This window comes from Vanellus vanellus (genome assembly GCF_965231255.1).
Source record: "Vanellus vanellus genome assembly, chromosome: 11".
NCBI lineage: Eukaryota > Metazoa > Chordata > Aves > Charadriiformes > Charadriidae > Vanellus > Vanellus vanellus.
The window spans coordinates 21,824,538-21,844,069 of NC_138916.1; the positions used below are offsets into that span (position 1 = coordinate 21,824,538).

The 19,532-nt window shown below is 47.4% G+C and overlaps 1 protein-coding gene across 1 annotated transcript; it reads left to right on the top strand.

The window, feature by feature from the left end:
• Positions 1–5,402: 5,402 nt before the first annotated feature.
• On the top strand, positions 5,403–19,320 carry ANKDD1A (ankyrin repeat and death domain containing 1A). Its single transcript, XM_082488902.1, has 15 exons — positions 5,403–5,449; positions 7,817–7,920; positions 8,548–8,646; positions 9,543–9,641; positions 10,110–10,214; positions 11,128–11,226; positions 11,642–11,740; positions 12,877–12,975; positions 13,274–13,372; positions 13,619–13,717; positions 14,673–14,771; positions 16,145–16,240; positions 17,433–17,634; positions 18,183–18,314; positions 18,553–19,320. The coding sequence occupies exons 1-15, from the start codon at positions 5,416–5,418 to the stop codon at positions 18,612–18,614; spliced, it is 1,527 nt and encodes a 508-aa protein (XP_082345028.1). The 5' UTR covers positions 5,403–5,415; the 3' UTR covers positions 18,615–19,320.
• The last annotated feature ends 212 nt before the right edge of the window (positions 19,321–19,532 follow it).

Below are 19,532 nucleotides of genomic sequence, written 5' to 3' on the forward strand. Positions count from 1 at the left end.
TCCTGCTGGATAGATGTCAGCCCAGTTCTCCACAACCGGAAGGAGAATATACTGAGTTGGAAGATGTGGTGAACTCGTGTCAGTAAGCTCTGTGTGAAGGTCAGGGATCAACAGAAGTGACAGGATCGTCAGGAACAACCCTACCGACAGTGCTAATTGAGTGTAAGCTTCACTTTCAAAGCTACATAGAAGCTTAAGCCCGTTTATCTTTTCAAGGGATTTAAAGGCCTATCGGCTTTGGGAAGTGAGAGTGACAGGAGAGGGAAGTTCAAAATCACCAGCTGAAACTTCCAGTTGCTGTTAACATGGATTGAACTGTATGTGTCAACCCCATGCAGCAGCATCCTGCCAGGCAAGACCCACTCACCCACCCTCTGACATCTCCTGGCTTCCTCCAGTCTTTTTCTTAAAAACAAACAAACAAGCAAAACCTTCAATTTCTCTAACATGTGATTTCCTCCCAGTCCCATAATACTGGTTTATTCCTAAACCTAGACAGAGAACACAATTTTGTGATACAGGCTGCTTCCTGAGCTAGGAGCAACAGCTCTGCTGAAATACCTCATTCTGCGTTGTCTGAAACACTACACAGGATGAGCAGAGCCTGGGAAGACAGGAAAAACGGAATTATAGGCTCGTGAAATGGACACTGACAAAAACCTGAAGTGTCGAGCTCACTCAGATGCCGTCTGTGTTTAATCCAGTCACCAGACAGTCTCTGTTTAACTAAATATTTGACTTCAGAATTGGGCCTGAATTATTATTGGCAAAGCTTCCAAGCTCCACAGGTCCCTCTAACAAGCTGTTCCTCTGTGGAAGCCTTGCAAGGAGATGAATACAGCCTTTGAGGAAAGTGCTGGATGCCTTCTCAGGCTTCCAGAGTGGGTTTGTGGAGTCCCATCAGGTGTCCAGTGTTTCTGAAAGCTTCATATATTGACTGTTAGAAGCTATAGGGCTGATGTTTGTGTGCATTGCTAGGGTGTTCCCAGAAGAGCTTTGGCTCCGCAGCATGTCACAGCAACAGAGTTATCAAAGAAAGCACCAAAAATAACCTAGTTTACAGGAGAACTAAACGCCTGGCCCAGACAAAAAACAAATAAGATGGAGCCACGCATGAAGCCATTTAGCCAGACCTCTAACGTGTATTCCATTCTAATGGGACATACCTGGAAGCACAGTTTGCAAACCACCACACAGAGCTGGTACAGTTAGTCCCTTTCATACCCACAGCAGGGACATAAAGCAACACAAACATACAATTCCTCGTGGTGGTAACGGCAGCCATGTACCACAGTGCCCAACGGATCTGTTTTAGGTGCTGCCACACAGAGCCCGTGGTTGCTATCTCAGCACATCGCGCTGTTTGACACCCGGCCATGTAAAAACAATCCATCAGCACTGAAAGAGGAACGTGGTCATCCCCTCTCCCATGCAGTATTCAATTTCCTGACTGTGGCAGCATATGCCAGAAAAGACAATCCTCCAGGGCTGGAGGCTGTTGCCCAAGCCGGGCTCCCCCACTGTGGGCAGCTCCAGGGAAGCAGAGGGTTGGCTTCCTGGGCTACAGGCAGCTGCAGGCAGGAGGAATCACCTTCCAGTTTTGCCTCCAAAGGAAGATTATAAATTAAAATCCAATTTGCTAAACCTTTAGGTAAGCAGCTGTTTCTGCATAAACACATACTGGTTTGCGGGCTGTATTACATGGCTAGCTGCAAATCTGACTGACTTTAAAATCACAGTGTATACAGCTAAACCAGAGAGCAAACACAGGCACATTTTAAAGTGGAATGGATTTAAGCAGACTGACTCATGATTTTTGAAAGCTGGAGATTGAAAATAATGGTTACCCTAAACTAACACATAAAAATTGTGCATGCAAGGTAGGAGCACAAAACACTACGCCAGAGAGCTTCACTTCTAAATGGAAAAGAGCACATAGCTGGCTTAGCTAAAATTATTCTTCGAGTGAAATAAAGTCGAAGGCTTTAACACCTTTCTGAAGATGGAGTCAATATCAGGAATATATTGCAAAAAGAGCTCAAATTACTACCTCCCCCCATCATTCGTTGCGCTACTACATTAGTGGAAAAATCCAAAAGCTCTTTTAGGTCTGCTAGCTAATAAATGGATCACTAGGCAAGTGTTCAGCATTGTTAATAAATCCTTGCTACATTCTGTACTTGGTATCAGCAGAAAGTCTTCGTCCCTTCCACCCCTGAACACATACCTATTTAGTAAGGATAGAAGGAACTGCCTACATTGCTTTTTTTCTGCCCACTGGAAATGCCCAAGCCCACAAACAGATGCGAACTTTCAGTGCCTCTGTGCTATTTCTCTTCCAAGGTCAGCATTAAGCAGCAGATGAGCTGTAGGTGATCAGTCCTGGCTGATTCAAGCTCTGGAAGAGATGTGGACAGTGACATTAACAGTGGCAAGTTAAATCCAGACAGCTTTCCATCCAAGGGTCTCTTTAGAGTGTAACAAAAGACTGGCAAGAGCCAGCGGTCCCACGGAAGGCTGGGATGCATGGTATGTCCGTACAAGCAGGGATTATTCTCTGCCCTATTCAGGGCTGTTTCCCCAGCCCCCAGGCACTAGGGTACCCAGTGGGAAAGGCTCAGCCCTTCTCAGTCATTCCTGCTGGCACCGTTCCAATTTGTCCAAAGACACTTAAATATTCATCGAGAGAGAGCAAGACTCCGTCTCGCCGGGTGCACAGACTGCCCTCCAGGGAGACGGGACACCTGCCTTCTCCACTCTCTGCTCCATCAAATCATTAATTATTTAAAATAACAGGAAAGAGCAAGAAAAAACGCTCTGCACCAGACATGCTCGCAGCCTGCTGTTTGCGGTACTCTCTGGGGGTCTTGTGGAGACCAGGGTTTGCATCTCCCCTCCGGCAGAAGCAAGAATCAAACCTAGCTTTCCCTCTTCCTTGGGGAGGATGCTCTACCCACTGAGCTACTGCACAAAAGAAGGGCTTCCCCTTTATCCAGCCAGACCTTATGTTTGCTTTTGCTACTGGAGAAGGTTTTTTTTTTTATTCAATTTGAATAAAAGGAAAACAAAACACAAAGTCAAAGCTCCAAGACCAGCAGCTAGCCATAAATCCCCCCCCCCCCCCAATCTGTGTTCGCTTAAGAGCTTAGTGTCTGCCTCCCCATTTCACAGCCGGGCCGGCCAAGCCTTGCTTGTAGTCCTCTGCAGTGGGCCAGCTGGACCAGCACAGTTCTTGCCTACAGAGACCTTTGGCAGTGGACTTCCATGAGATGGAAACCACCACCTCAGCCCTGCTGCTCCCTGTCCTGAAGATCGCTCTGGTGTGGCTGTGCTCACAAAGGGACGTATCTGAAGCAGCAGAGGGTCTCCACATCTCTGCATCTCTGCATTCCCCTGGGATGCTGCCTGCTTCCCCGCATCTCCCACTGCACACGCATGCCCCGTGCTCTCTCGTAGGACTCGCACAGGGGACCCCGGGACAGGGGTGTCCCCCAAAACTGGCCTGAGCCCAGGGAACAGCTCCATCTGCACCCCGGAGGTGCTGTCTTGCTGCAGTGCTCCGTAGCAGGTGAACGGCACTGGCACCCTCATGTGGTGGCCGCCATCAGTGTGTGCTCGCAGCCAGCGCCCGTGGTGCGGGGAGGCTGGAGGGCCGGGGGAGAGTCCACAGGGAGTCCTGCTGAGGGGGGGAGAGGGGTCCATGACAAGGACCAAGTCTGTAGGCCAGCATGGAGGTCTGGGGAGACCTTATTGCGGCCTTCCAGTACCTAAAGGAGGCCTACAGGAGAGCTGGGGAAGGACCTTTTACAAGGGCACGTAGTAATAGGATGAGGGGGAACGGCTTTAAACTGGAAGAGGGCAGGTTTAGATTAAACATTTGGAAGAAATTTTTCACTTTGAGGGTGGTGAGGCACTGGAACATGTTGCCCAGAGAAGCTGTGGCTGCCCCATCCCTGGAGGTGTTCAAGGCCAGGCTGGACGTGGCCTTGGGCAACCTGGGCTGGTGGGAGGTGTCCCTGTCTATGGCAGGGGGGTTAGAACTGGATGATCTTTAATGTCCCTTCCAACCTCAACCATTCTATGATTCTATGGTACAGGGAGGGAATATAAATCAGATGTCACCTCTCCAATCTGGAGACCAGCAGCAAAGAAACCCTTCTTTCTGCAGTTTACTCCCAGAGTCTTGGCCACTGGGAAGCCATACAACAGAGAAACCCAAGTCCTACCATGATTTAAGCTCATGCCTCCCAGTCCTGCCCATCCTGGGTTTTTACAAAACAGGTTATTCTTTTCTCCTCACACCACCTTCCTATGCATTTGAAGGCCAACAAACAGCATTTACGCAGCCAACCTGAGGCGTCACTCCATGTGTCACCCCGTACCCGTGTCAGGGTACTTGAGTGCAAGCAAACGCAGGAGAGGCGAGAAAACGCACGGAGTAAGGAACACTGGTGTGCCACACTTACCCTGACAAATTAAATATGGGGAGAAAGCTGTGGGGGCCAGACCCCCGCCGGGGACCCGGTACGGGCTCTGCTGAAATGGCTGCGGCACAGAGCAGTCCCTGTGTTGCTGCCAGGAGAACCACCACCTCGTCATTCCTAAAAAGGCAGCAGCACCTCTCCAGTCTGGGGATGGACAACCCTGACAGGACCAAGCACCCGGTTTTGTGATTTCTTCGGCTGTTTTGGACTTTTTTTTTATGCCTCCCTCAGATCTCCCTGAAACTGATCTGATTCTCACCCCAACCTCAGCTCAGCCACTGCCTGGTTCCTTCCTCCTCGTACTATCACCACGGAAAAGAAAAAAAAAAGACAAAACCAGACTCAGAGTGCTGAAACAGGAGAATTAACTCAATTTCTGAGTGAAGAGCGGTTTTAACCCTCTCATGCACCCCCTGCCGTGCCCCGGCCGTGTGGTAGATGAGAGCACCTCATTCCCTGGAAACGCCAAACCCTGAACCCTGCTTTCGAAAAAAAAAAAACCAAACCAAAAATCAACAAAAAACACAACAACCCACCTCGTATTTCCCACAGAATAGTAAATCCCTCTCCTCCCAAATCGGTTTGGAAAGAGAATTGAACCACCCACAGCTCAGCAGCACTGAGCCGCGCCGCGCTGAGGTGAAGGGCGGCACCAGCCCAGGTAGCAGCCGCGCGGTCCCCTGACCGAAATGGCGGTATCTGGATTTTCCCCTTCAAATCATCCCAAAACGGCCCGAAAACACCGTGTTTGTCGGAAGGAGGATTCATTTTATTTTATTTTCCTCTAAAATAACAGTTACAGAGGCGCTCTGCGGCGGCGGGGCGGCGGCAGTCAGTCAGCCCGCCCGTGAGGCGGCGGGGCCGCGCCTGTCAGCCCGCCCTGAGGCGGCGGCGGCGGCGGCGAAGTCCGGCGGGGCCGGCGGGCCGTGGCATGGGGGACGACCTGGCGTCGGAGGGCGACACCCGTGAGTGGGGGCGAGGCGGGGGGCTGCCCCAGCGGGGCGGGGGTCGCCGCGCCGTGAGGGGGATTCGTGTGGCCGGAGGGGGCGGCCGCGGCCCCGGCCTCCCGCGGGCCCCGGCGGAGGGGGGATGCCTTACAGTCTAGCAAGACTTGTAAAAATGCATTCAGGAGCAAACCAGGTGTGTAACCTACGCGGGAATCGAGACTGCTTTTGCCCCAGAGCATCCTGTACCCCTGGGATGCCGCAAATAACGCCCCTAGCCCCCGCTTCGGTGTTGTGGCCCCCTTAATCGACCAGTCCTCAGCTTTACAGGGTTGTCTTTGTGTCAGGTAGGGCCCAGCAAACGGTTTTAGCGCCTTTCTTCGAGCGCCTTTCTTCTCCTTTGTTGCTTTTTTAGAGCTCTTGCGTAATAAACTGCCAGTGTGATGGTGAATTGCACGGAGGGTAAATCACTTAAAGTGTTTTCCACGCTGTTTGGGATAACTGAATTCATATTCAGTACCGTAAGGTACCTGGAACCTGAGCTCAAAAGAGAAGGAAAAACTTCTAAATATCTACCAAAATGCTACTGTTGGACTGGCGCATGCCATCATGAGGTGTGTGTTTACATTTACTTTCTCAGGTGTGGACACTAAGTAGGAAACTCAGACCATCAAATGGCTTCTTATATGTTCCTGAGAATAAATAAACCGCGGCTTCTACAGCCTTAGCAATGCAAAGTTTGATACTGCATCTTCACAGGTAGAGGAAAGAATAAACAAGTCAAGGGGCGTTTTTTCATCGCTTGACAATGATGCTTTGTGCGGTCATAAAATGTGAGAACATATTTCTGTCACCTGGAGAGCAGGGGCAGCGACATTTGCTTAACTGAAATATAGGGTTTACTCCACTGGATGGAGATAAGTATTTGCAAGGAGGTAGTAAGTGTGTAGCCATTGGTGTTAATAATTAACATAAACTCCACAGGTTTTTCCCAACTTCTCCTGATATTTCCTCTCAAATGAGGGGTCCATGCAGTGTGGAAATGCAGTCCTGTTAACACAACTGACCAGATGAGAATGGCGTTTCGATATACAATACAGAAAATCCTGTTCCTGCAGAAATCAGTGTACAAATCCTGCTGCCTTCAGTGAAGCAGTAGGTCCAACACTCTTGAATGATCCTGTCTGGTATTAAGATTTGTGTTATTTGTGTTCTTCTTGAGCTAAAGGTTTTTATTTGAAGGTAAGAGGAACAGGAATTGGAGGATGAGGTTATACCTCTGCTGCCCTAAGAGAATAGGGGTGCCTTCCTTCTGTGCCCTCCAGAGAGAAATGGTGTAGTGCCATTTAGATAGCAAGTCTCTTATCTCCTCAGTGTGGTGGAACGGGAACAGTAATATGTTTTGATGCCTCTTGTATGGCATGTGTTTAGAGTCTAATTGATATGTTGATACAAAATGAAGTTGCATTGAGTCCCTGCTACCCTCAAACTGCAGCCTGAGATCTGCAGAAACATAGAAGAAGGCAGAGCATCTGAGACAGCTCTCCAGCGGGCTGTGACAGGCTGAGGGTCTGCCTCAAGCACCTCTCAAAAGAATTCCCCAAAAGCACTAGGGCAGGGACTGAGTCCAATGAAAACTGACACCAGCTTTGCCAAAAACCTTGAGAGCCTCCCTGTGGGGCTGCAGCAGGCTCAGAGTCACAGCCTTGCACTCCTTTCTTGGCAGGAAGGTTCCATCGAGGAGGAGATTGCTGGGGCAAGGCCCAGCATGGAGACTAAACACCCTTAAATTGTGCCTAACAGTGCAGGACAAATACTGCCGGTTGTGGTAAATTATACCCAGAACTGCCACGGACTATTAAGAGATGCAACACTGATCAGAGGCCAGGCTAGCAGTTTTGTGCTGCTTGGCTGATTCAGGTTGCCCGGAGGGGCACAGCAGTACCATGTGTAAAGGCCTCCTTGTAGAGCAGCGGGATGTAAGTGGAAGGATGGAGGAAAGGGTCTGTGTCATGTGCCTGAGCCCTCACACCAGCTCTGGGCCTTGGAGGATGCCCAGAGGACATGGACCTAATGGATCAAAAAGTTTTGAATCTGGAGCAAGCCCATGCAGAGAAAGACACTAAATTAGAAGAGAAGCTGGTAGGACTGGAAGAGCACAGATGCGGCACAGGGGTACTCAGGAAAGGGGAGATAGTGGGAGAGGATGATTCCAGCAAACATACTAATGTCTGTAGGGCTGGGATTCTTGCTGGAACAATCTTTCTGCAGTCATCCTTCCTTGAAGCCACTGGGGCCGGTCAGATGAAGTGTAGGTTTGTTGGGGCATGCTGCTCTGTGCTCCATGCCAGCACTGTTTTAATGCCCGCTCCTCTGTCCCTGCTGCAGTGCTTCATTCAGAGAAGGAGTTCCACGATGCAGCAAAGCGTAATGACACGGCCAGGATGGAGGAGCTCATCAGGAGAGGGGTTGACATCAAAGCCAAAAACAATGTAAGTCCTGGATTTTTCCACTTCTAAGCTGCAGGAAGTGCTGAGGGTGTGTTTCAGAACTGCAACTCCTTAACACTGCTGTTCTTATAAGCTACTCAATTGGTCAAAGCTTTAAAATACACCACCCAATGCTAAATAGGACCTGTGGCAACTGAGCAGTTTTACAACACACTGAAACCCACAGCACTGTCATCCTAGCCAGACTGCAAAGTTGCACGTGCTGAGGGAGGGTGATAATTTACAGTTCCTCTTGGAACCTGTGTGTCGAATATGCACAGCTGCAACAAAAGGCTTTGATTTTGCTATCTGTCCACAAGGCTGTGGGACTAACTCAGCTCCTGGTGCACCCATCCCTACTGTTTCAATCTGTCCATGGTCAGCGATCTTTCTCATTCCTGTGCTGTCATTATACTCCATAACTGCAGTTTCTGAGTAGAAGGTGACTAGCACCTGTCTGCCTTACAAGAGAGCATAGAAACAGAGGGCTATGTCCAAAGAAAACCCTGCACAGTGTGAGAAATTCTGGCTCCATGGATGGCAAAGGAGATTTTGGCCTTCAGGAAGGCTGGTGGATACACATGCACTCTGCATACATCAGCCTTCCCTCTCTCCTTCCTTCCCCTCCAGACAGACCGGACTGCCCTGCACTGGGCTGCGGGAGCAGGGAACGTGGATGCTGTGCGACTGCTCCTGGATCATGATGTCCCGGTCGATGACAAAGACAGTGTACGAAGGCAAATCTCCCTTGCATGTCCTGCAAATGTGTTCTGTGTTGGGGCAACACCAGGGACTGGGTGGTGGGCCAGCAGTTACAGACTTCAACTTGGCCCTGGGTGGGTGGCACAAGGCATTGCAGTGCTTGGGAAGCTGTGGCCTCCCTGCTGAGGCAGGTGCAGTGCCTTTCTGGTGCAAGCCTTGTTTTCAGATGTGTCTATGCTCTGTCTTTTGGCGTTTTCCTTGCTGCACAGTGACTGAGAAGGCAGCTGGTAGAATCTGTGAGGTTCTCTGTATAGCATGGGGATGCTTGGCTGCTTCTGGTTGAGTTGTTGGGGCTTGTGAGAAGACAGTGACAGCCAGCAAGTTCTCTCTTCCCCCCATAACAACCAGGCTAATGTGCACCATTGACTAGGAAGAGGCAGTTAAGCGGCAGGTCTCTGCTCAGCTGCTGTAACCATCTGTGGCAGGAATAATAGTAATTGGAGATTTTTCAGTGGTGCCCAGTGATAGGACAAGAGGTAACGGGCAGAAACTTGAATGTAGGAAGTTCCATCTTAACATGAGGAGGAACTTCTTTACTTTGAGGGTGGAACAGGCTGCCCAGAAAGGTTGTGGAGTCTCCCACTTTGGATACATTCAAAACCCGCCTGGACACCATCTGTGCAACTGCTGTAGGTGACCCTGCTTTGGCGGGGGCGTTGGACTAGATGATCTCCAGAGGTCCCTTCCAACCCTGACCATTCTGTGATTCTGTGTGATTCTGTGAGAAAGAAGGGCTAAAAAACCCTAGAGAGAAAGAAAAGTGTTTGGGAAACTTCATGAAGCTAGAAGGACAGCTTCTCTCCAGGGTGGGGATGGTGGTGGCTACAGTTTAGCTGTAAGTATCTCTATTCTCTTCTGCCCAGTTTGGAATGAATGCACTTCTCCTGTCTGCATGGTTTGGCCACCTCCGCGTCCTGCAGATCCTCGTCAATGCTGGGGCCAAGATTAACTCTGTCAATAGGGTGAGAGAGTCTCCTTACATGGGTCCATCACACAGCTCCAGACAGCGATGGGGGGGAGAGAGGAAGAGGCTTACCTGGGAGCTAAGGTGGTTTTTGTGACAGCATCTGCTATGAGGACAGCCGTCTGCACTTCTCCTTTATTCCTAAAACTGGTGTAATAATTGTAGCTATAGAGATCCACACGGCTTTCTTAGCTCACATTTGTGCAGGGCTGAGGTGGAAGGTGTTACAGAAATGGGAAATGGGTTTACAGAATCAGCAGTCTGTGTATTTTAAGATAGACCTTGGTTGGGAAAAGTAGCATTAATACTTCAGAGTCATAACTTACTGTCTGCAGCACAAACTGGTTTAGCTTTAGAGGAGCAGGGAGGCATCAAATGGGTCTTTGCTAACAGGAACAGGTTGTTAAAAGAGACTGTCTCATTGTCTCGGACTTATTAAACGAATGGTCCTTCATTTCCTCTCCAGAATGGCAGGAACCTCCTACACTGTGCAGCTCAGAGGGGACACATCCAGGTGATGGAGTTCATCATGGAGGACCTGGAGGGCATGTGTGTGGATAAGACAGACAAGGTAGGAAGGCTCTTCACTACTTTGTTTCACAAGGTCTGATCTTGCTCCACTGAGCTTAGCAGGAATGTTGCCCTTGGTCTTGGGAAGAGACTCAGTCAGATGCTACTCCTGGAGTACCAAGAGTATCCCACACAGGCTCTGGCCCTCCTGCGTAGGGGGCCTTAGGGATGATGGGGATTCTGGCTCTGGTCAGGCTTTGGCAGCCAGGGCTTCCCAATGCAGTCTTTTGCAGAATAAATTCAGGAATTTCAGTGTCCTTGTCTTGTGCAGCTGATGCTCCAGGGTGTATTGTAGGTAAGCAATAACAAAGGGTAACCCTCTCCCAGCATGTTCCAGTATTAGCTGATCTGTTCCTGAAGACAGCGTAGGAGGAACACAGAGGAACGCACAAGCCGGCACACACTCTTTTCTGCTCCATGGCCTTCATGGTTCCTAGAGTGATCCTTACTTTGATGCTTGGGAGTTAAATGAGGCCACAAGAGATCTGCCTTTCCCCCAAAAAGGGTTCTGACTCCCTGGATAACTGGGGTCTCAGATATTAATTCATTTTTTTATCCTTAGTTGCTTTTAGTAAACTATTTGTTATCCTCTATTTGTATGAAATGAACACCAAAATGATCTCTTTTCCAGTGTTTGGCAAGACCAAAGCGGTTGGAGTTGTTAGCCCCAGTGGGTAGTTCTGTTCACCTTGTTTTGTTAGGGTCATCCCAAATGTAAAGCAGAATAAAAGTTAGCAACAGAATAAAAGATAACTATTTTTGAAGTGCAGTGCTTTTTTCCCCCTGTGAACACCAAGCTTGTTGTACAACAGGGTTATTGCAGTAGGTAATATTATATTTCTTGCAGCTAATGATGTAATCTTGTGCTTTCTGAGCCTTTCTTGGACTGTACTTCTTTCTGTTTCTTTTCAAAGGTGGACAGGACAGCATTTCACCTGGCTGCAGAGTATGGGTGGCTGGAGGTTGTGGAGTTCCTAATTCGACTGGGTTGTTCTCACAATGCCAAAGACAAGGTATGGGCGTAAAACCACACGCAGGGGAGGTAAAGTCCAAGGATTAGGGGATGTGAAGGTTAGGGAAGAGGTTACCAAATGAGGCTTGTGCAGGCAAATTGTCAACAGTTGTAACTATGGTTCTGGTATGTCAGGGCTTTTCTTCCATATCCACTTGCAATCCATTTGGTCCATGTTGGATTTCTCTCCAGGTCTTTTCAGACAGGATACTCAACGAGCCTGGTGGAGTATGCTCCAGTTTAAGGTAGCCGGGTTTCTTCCCTCCCTGCTGCACCTATTAGAATACTGTTTCAGACTTTTGCTACTTGTTAACAACCTCCTCTTCAGTCACCCTGGATATACTCTGTGCAAGGTTGTGCTGTATGAACGCTCAGTCCTGTGATACATATATGTATGAAGTAATGTTTACTTTCAGGAAGAAAATACAGCCTTGCATTTAGCTGCTAAAAATGGACATCTCTCTGTGCTGCAGAAGATTATAGATCTTGGAGTGGACCTTGATGAAAAGAACTTAGTAAGTACATTTACATCAAATGAAAACCACATCACCCTTTCCCTCCCCAGAAATGGTCTCCTGCCACAGTCATCAGGCTGAATAGTCAGTATTGACAGGGGAGGTTTAGAAGATAGCTGATTTTATCTAATGCGTACATGTGTAAATGCAGGTCACGCTTGCAGAATATCAGTGAAAAGCAACATCCTTCTTGGACCGATATGCAATTCTGAAGTGTTGCCTTTTCTTCCTGCTGTATCTGCTGACCTACCTTATCACTCCATTTAATCTCCTTTTTTTCCCCTGACCCTTGTACATTCAAGTGCCTAAATGGTTATTGTGTGTTTTAAACTAAACTTCACTACGCTTTATAGTATTGACTTAGTCACTGAACATATGGGCCTTCTGTTTGAGATCTCTCTTTGACAGACCTACTTTGGAAAATTATGTGTCTGGAACATAGTTAATGGTTTAGATAGCAAATATTGGCTTGGTAACGCTTTTATTTATTCCAGGGCACACTCCCAATGAAGTTTATCAGCAATTTTTTTTAGTCTTATTTGGTTACTGTCTTTGAAAAGTGTATTTGATTGTGATTAAGATCTGAAAGAAAAGGGAAACCACCTTCTGCGGTAACTCTGGTAGCATGTCTTCCCCCAGATGAGCTACCCTTTGTGCAAAGAGCAATAATAAAATGAGATTAAATCACTTAGGAATTCTGCTTGTTTCTGGTAAAAAAAATAAGCTGCAGCCCTCAGAAGGGAGAACAAGTGGTCAAGGGCTGTGGGTTTCCAGTTCTGCCTACGGCTGTTTCTGGGCTACTCTAGGAAAATGGTTTGTCTCCATTGTCCATGTGAAATCCTTTTTTTCCTTTTTTGTTTGCTAATGGGTAAAGGGGAGAAAAGGTGATTAACATGATGTCTGTCTTGTGGCCCATGGGCCAGCTGTTTCCAGTGGCATAAGAACAGAGCAGTACTCTGATACATCAATGGCAGATAATTGTGTCCTTTGTTTTCCTAACAATCAGCCTGGCCCTCAGAATTGGTATTTTGACATGTCATGGATTCAGAAGACTGGGTAGAGGCTCACTCATTCTGCTGCTCTGTCTTGGCCTTTTCTTTAGAAATGCTGCTTGTCTCCTTTTTTGCCTTGTCCAGGAAGGACTTACGGCTCTGCACCTGGCTGCTGAGGGAGGTCACAGCAACTGTGTGAAGCTGCTCTTGGAAGCAGGTGCTGATGTCAATGCCCAAACCCAGGTGAGCTCTGTGGATGTGGTTCCATTTCCAAACACCCATTATTGGCTGTGTGGAGCCCAGCACTCCAGAAATAGCGTGGGGAGTTCAGACAAAAATACACATGGCTTTGTACAAAGAGGCAGGTGAAGCTCCCTGGGGCTGGTTTGTCTGTGGAGACAATCTTTATGAATTTGTCAGTACGGGGGCATGGGGCTCTTGCAGGAGGGAAGCAGGGAGATTTCTGTGGATAGTCTGTAACAACTGTAGCCTCTGAGAAGAAGCCCTGACTAATACCCATCTCTTCTGATGTGCCTCTCAGAAGAAGATGAACTGCCTTCATTATGCAGCACTGCACGGCTATGAGGAGATAGCCAGGATCCTCATGGACGCAGGAATCCACACAGACACTGTTAATTATGTAAGTTCTGCTCAATGCTCTCATCTCTTACAAAAAGGCAAAGCCAGTTTGTGGAATTGTTCAAGAGGACAAAGCAACTCTGTAAGGACCAGTGCTGCTGTGAGGTCTGTGCTTATAGGGCAGTATCCCCAGTCCACCCCCAGTCCAGGCTGGCAGCTGTCTTAGAATAAAACATTCTGGGCACAGCACGGTCCTTTCAGTGCCGTGATCTAAGATCTTCATAAGTGCAGGGTCTTCTTTCCACAGCAAAATGCATCAGCAACACACATTGCGGTACTGCAGAACTTCCCAGCCATGGTGAAACTCTTCATCGATGCAGAGTGTGACCTTGACATTCCAGATAACGTAAGACTGCAGCTCCTGTTCTTTGTCTTTGAAATGTGAACCAGTTTCACGGGGGATTTGATCACCTTGGGGACAGGGTTAAAGAGGAGTGCTTTAAAATGGGGAAAACCTGGAAGTGCAAATTAGGAAACATGAAACCTGTGAAACGATTCTGAGTGTTGCAGTGAGGTAATTGCTTGATGGCGTTCAAGAAGTGGGCTGTGCCATGTCCCTGGCACCTATGCACAGCGACATTGCACAGTCAGGCTCTCTCCTCACTACTGGAAGCAGGTGGAAGAAATTTCAGGCTGGAAGATACTCTGCAAAATGTTTGGGGGGCTGAGAATGGGAGGCAAGCCTGGAGGTAGCTAGTTGTCTCACCAAATTGTCGTTTTGTGAATGAGGGGCTTTGTGTAGCTTGTTTGTAATGTTTTGGTTAACGTTTATTCTTGTAGTGATGTTCTCTCCTGATGACACCATAAAATTGCCACATTTTGTGTTTGATTTTAGTTGTTTCCATTAAACAGTCGCAAGGTGCATACAGTTTACAGTGCATACACGTTAACCCAGCCCTGTCTCCCAGGAACAAAGAATTGGCACGGGTCCTTTCCTCCCTTGGCCAAACTGTCTGTCTATAGAAATTGTTTAAATAACAGGAAATAATATAGTCCTATAAGTGACCCAAGGGAACTTTATGGAACTGAAGAGGTTCCTTCTTTAGACTGAAATGTTGTCAGGGAGGCTTCCTAGTGCTGGTGCTGGGACAGGGACAGACAGGTTCTGCTCAGCCTGAGGAACCCAGTCCAGTTTGAGGTCGGAGGGTGTTTGGCCTCCAGTTTAAAAAAGGATAGAGGGGAAAGGAGAGTGGAGCTGATAGCATTCTTACAGCGCTTCCTCCTACTATTGTTCTGTCCTATCCTTCCAGCCTCACACTTGTCCCTTTCTGAAATGTAGTCCTTTCACCCTCCTTCTGCAGAGGCAGCAGACCTCACTCCACATCGCTGCAGAGCATGGCAGGCAGGACATTGCCGAGATGATTCTCATTGCAGGAGTTAATCTAAAACTAACAGACAAGGTAACTGTCTCCATGGGTTTAATAGATTCTGTGGGGATATGGAGGGAAAATATGGATGGTCTTTGCCACCGTTTTTCATAATTTTCAAGGGAGGCTATTAATAATATTAAAATCTGGATACTTCCAGGGGTAAGGCCTTGAAACACTGCTGAGTAGGTTATTTTGATGCGTTTCCCAGGAAAGAAGTGACTCGTTCTTAGAAAGGTAGAAAACAGTTCACACAATGAGCAAACTTTTTCTTCTCAAAGTTGTTTTACTTACTTCCACTTCTACTTGTGCTATCATGCACATTGATATCAAAGATCTTCTTGAATAATGGTAAATAATAAATCTCAAGAATTACAGCGCACATTTTAATAGGTTAAAAGTATCTTTTTGCTATAGATCTGGCACTGGTGTCCAAGGCTTTTGCCCTCTAATTAGATCAACAAAAAGAATTCTAGAGGATTGGGGCAAGTTGCGTGCAGCCTGAAAGCATGGCATGTGCCCAGAAAACGCTGAAGGGGGCTTGGGCACAGATTGCTTTTGTCTCTGCCATTCGCGGTGGGTTAAAGCGCATACAGGCTGGAAGCCACCTAGCTGAAACGGCCTTCAGCCGCAGGGAGCGTTTGCCACCTTCCAGCAATCTGTGGAACTGCAGCGAGACTCAGTGCAGGGAACACATTCACACTTTTCTGTGTGAAATTGGGTTTCTTCTGGCATGTGAGGCTAGAACCATTCTCACTGGCATGCCTGATGGCTGGGCTGGCTTGCTTTCCTCCATGCAACTTTCAAATTTTGTTCCTTTCTGCTATATGCTTTTAGATATAAATATAAATCCCCCCGCCCAATCCAAATTCATGTTCATGTAAGGACCGTAGTTACATTTTCATAGTCCCATCAGCCTGTGCTTCTCCTAGGAGACTGTTTCTAATCATGTGTATATGGAGACTGTAAAATTAATGAGGTTGTATAAATCACTTCAGTTTCACGTGTCAGCAAACCTGCTGTGCAGAAGGCTATAAAATGCTTTGGACTGTAGTGCTAGGCTCGTCCTTTGACGGCTGCATCTATGTTGCTGGGAGCCTGAAAGCATCCTGCCATCCATTGTGGGTTACAGGATGCTTTCCCAACTGCTCCTATCAAACCGACAGATCCCCTGCGGCAACAGAGGAGATGCAGCAGAGCCTAGAAAATTACTCCCTGTGCCCTGCTGGAAGCTAGCTCACATCCGAGGTATTTACAGGTGAAGAATAGGGGTCCTTCATCCCAGCTGAGTGCATTTCTCAATAGGCCACACTGCCTGCTACTACGGACTGACGGGTGGGCATGGAGATTGTACCCTCCAAGCATGCAAGGTCTTTCCCAGCTCATTTTTCCCCTTCTAATTTCAGCAAGGGAAAACATCTCTGGATGTCGCTGCCCGAGGCAATCACATCAACTTGGCGGACATGATTATCAAAGCTGATCGGTTTTACAAATGGGAAAAGGTGAGCAGCTTACACCACCATCCCCTGCGTTTCCCGGGGCGGCTGTAGCTTTATCCTCTCCATTGAGACTCCACTTTACCAACTGTCAAATGGAAAAGAAATGCAGGACATCCTGTGACAGCCTGACCTCCACTTTCATCACCTTACTTAAGAAAAACAAGTCCTCACCATGCCAACAACATCTGCTTAAGGCTTGCTTTATTTAAAAAAGCCTCTGTTGTTAAAAAACCCAGGCTGTGCCTAAGGGAACAGGGCTTTTCAAAGATTCTTTGGCAGCAGTTCCCAAAGCCCTGTAGAAGGGAGTGGGGTAGCATTAGTTCCTTTTCCCAGAAGGAGAAACTGAAGCACTGAGCAGGAAAATGCTTGGTCCGAGGTCACCAAATGGGAGGTGGGGAGTTTTTCAAGAAGTGGAAGAGAGACAGCCCTTGTGAGCAGAGCGATCAGTTCTTCTTGGAGTCGTACAACCAACTTCCCTCTCAAACTTCCCCGCAGCTGGGGCTGTTCCTCCTGTGTTTCCCAGTATGGCCCAGCCGGGTCTCTCCTCCCGTGGCCCCGTGTGCAAGATGCAGTTGCGCAGCCCCTTGTCCCCCATGGACACCCTGCCTACCCCAAGCCTGTGCCCAAACTGATTTGAGTGTGCTGGAAGTGCAGCCAAACACCACGTCCCTTGTGTCTTCCTAAGACTTTGGGCATCCTCCCATACCAGGAAAGACAGTGCTCTAGAGGAAAAAGAAGAGGAAAGAAGGAAGGGAGGACATACACTGGTGGCACAGGCCCAGCTTCAGCAGTAATGCTGTGTATATCAGGCACTTGCATGGGCTTTCCGTGCAGCCCTAGGGAAAGTCATTTAGCCTCTTTGCAGTCTGGCGTGTAAAGGAGGCAAGCACGTGCCTGTGTTGCAGGGGAGCAAGGAGATTTAATTAAATGATTCTGCATATAAGCCCCAGATAAAAGGCACCGTAGAAATGCAAATTACGATCTGCATGGGCTTCCACAGCAAAGCTGCTGTTAACAGCATTTGTTAACATGCATGATTAGAACAGAGTGAAACGAGAATAAAGAGAATAAAAAAAAAAAAGGTGCTGTGCTAGAATGAATGCACAGCGACCTGCAGAGCTGAGGGTGTGGGAGGCCCCAGAATGACAGGTACCTCTGCGGCATTCTGACTGAAACCCCTGTTCTGGCTTTGCAGGACAATCTGAACAGCGACTCCGACTCCTGGGTGGCAAAGCACTTGACCTTTAAGCAAGACCACAGGCTGGAAACACAGCACATCCGCTCGGTAATGTGGAGATTAGCTACCAAGTACCTCAAACCTGGTGAATGGAAGAAGCTGGCACATTACTGGAAATTCACTGATGCCCACATTAGGGCTATTGAGCAGCAATGGACAGGTATAAACCACTGCCCAACTATTTTCCTTCCTTTACTCGGACTGTGTTTCTGGGAGATAAGTCTGCAGTAATAGCAAAGCATGAAGAAAATATGGCTTATTTGAAACAACCAAAAGATTAGGTTAAAAAGCCTGTATTTGATTAATGTGGAGTTATCTACACACTGGAATTTGAGCTGAACCAAGAAGGCAGTGAAGTCCCATTTAGAAATTAAGAGATAAGTTAGCAGAAGCATGTTCTGCATTTCAGAAACAGATCACCGCTGGTTCAGTTACTGTAAGGACTCCTGTGGTTTGCACGAAGTGAGCAAGGGGCTAAGCTATGCTCTGAAGGCAGAAATTGTGTATTGCCATGAAAGGTTCGTGGCCCACTCCATTAAGTTCAATGTTAATCTAGGCACCACGCCCCAACTAGGAATTAAGCTAAACTGTACCTTAGAGCATCCAAAGAGGAGGGAGGGGTGTCCAAAGGCACCAATTCAGAAATCTGCTCTGGTCAGGGCTGTGCGCTGCAAATGCAGGATTTCAGTCGTGGTTTGATCTTGCCAGGTACGAAAAGCTACAGGGAGCACGGCCACAGAATGTTGCTTATCTGGCTCCATGGAGTGATCACGGCAGGAGAAAATCCAATCAAGGGATTGTACGAAGGCCTTGTGGGGATTGGAAGAAGAGATTTAGCAGGTAATACTTTTGTCTTCCTTCAGATAACGCACACTGAGTACTACCTGAATTCTGTGGTTACACAACAACATATAGGGGAAAACTTAAGTGAAGCCAATTCACACAAGCTGGAAGGTACCCTGCCCTGCCCCCTTGCTACCTTTACTTTTCGTTCTCTTCCTTTTATTTTGGTAAATTAACACATCCTGCCACGGCTTTATACTTTCTGTGCAGCAGAACATTCTTTCTTCTTTTACAGAAAGCATTCGGAAAAAAGCAAATGCAGACTCTGCCTCTCCACGGAAGTGTGTAGCGATGTAACCTGGGGGGCACCATTGGTTCCAGCAACTGATGCGCCCTCAGCTTGCCTCAAAGCTGCAGGAGAAACACCTGCTCTGCGACTGATCAGAAGGTATCTGCAACTTAAGGGCTTCTTGTCATAAACCGCTGGCACCCCTACTGCTTCCTTCCTGGTCTGAAACAACAAGGGTATCGGCAAACACTGGCGATCCGAAACACCTCTTTACACAGGAGGGAGATTGTGATCAGCTATTGCATATGGTCTGCGTACTGTCGTAAGGGATCAGTGAGCGAGTCACACTTGTCATATTCTGAGCATCAGGAAATACTACGCTGTAACTTGTTTACATCACATTTTTACATATAATTTTTTAATTTTCATTTTTTTTAAGTTATTGAGGGTTAAGCCTTTGTTTTCAGAAATGTTCTTAAATTACCTTTTTTGGGGGGGGTTGTCTATCACTTGTGTCTTAGATGTGTTCATAACTTCCCTGTTAGGGTGGGAATTGCAGAGGAAAAGTCAAGGCTACTGCTTGGTCCTTTTGGAACCTTAAGGGTTGTGATTTTAATGTTTCAACTCTTCATAAAGAGTTTCAGAGAAGAACATTAACATATATTGTTTACAAATGTACATTAACATACATGTACTGTTTATTAATGGAATAGGTGACTTTTTAATTTCTAGGTTACAGCTTGAAAAGTGTAAGGTAAGAACGGTCATTGGTTATCTACACAGCCTCTGACAAGACGATTTTCTTAAATACCAATTTGTCACAGAATTATTTTTTACAATGTTTTGAAGGGAAAATAATGTCTGTATTTCAATAAATCCAGATTTTACCCTTAAATTTGCAAGTTATGTGTTACTCATTTTTTATTTAAAAAATACTACATGATTCTTACTTAGAGCTAAACCAGTGCAACCTTTTAATTAAAGCT

Bases quoted from the DNA above. Each gene is read 5' to 3' on its own strand.
- ANKDD1A (XM_082488902.1), top strand. From the start codon at position 5,416: ATGGGGGACGACCTGGCGTCGGAGGGCGACACCC. The intron at 17,635-18,182 runs GTATAAACCACT...TGATCTTGCCAG, and splicing joins TATTGAGCAGCAATGGACAG to GTACGAAAAGCTACAGGGAG. The intron at 18,315-18,552 runs GTAATACTTTTG...CTTCTTTTACAG, and splicing joins TGGAAGAAGAGATTTAGCAG to AAAGCATTCGGAAAAAAGCA.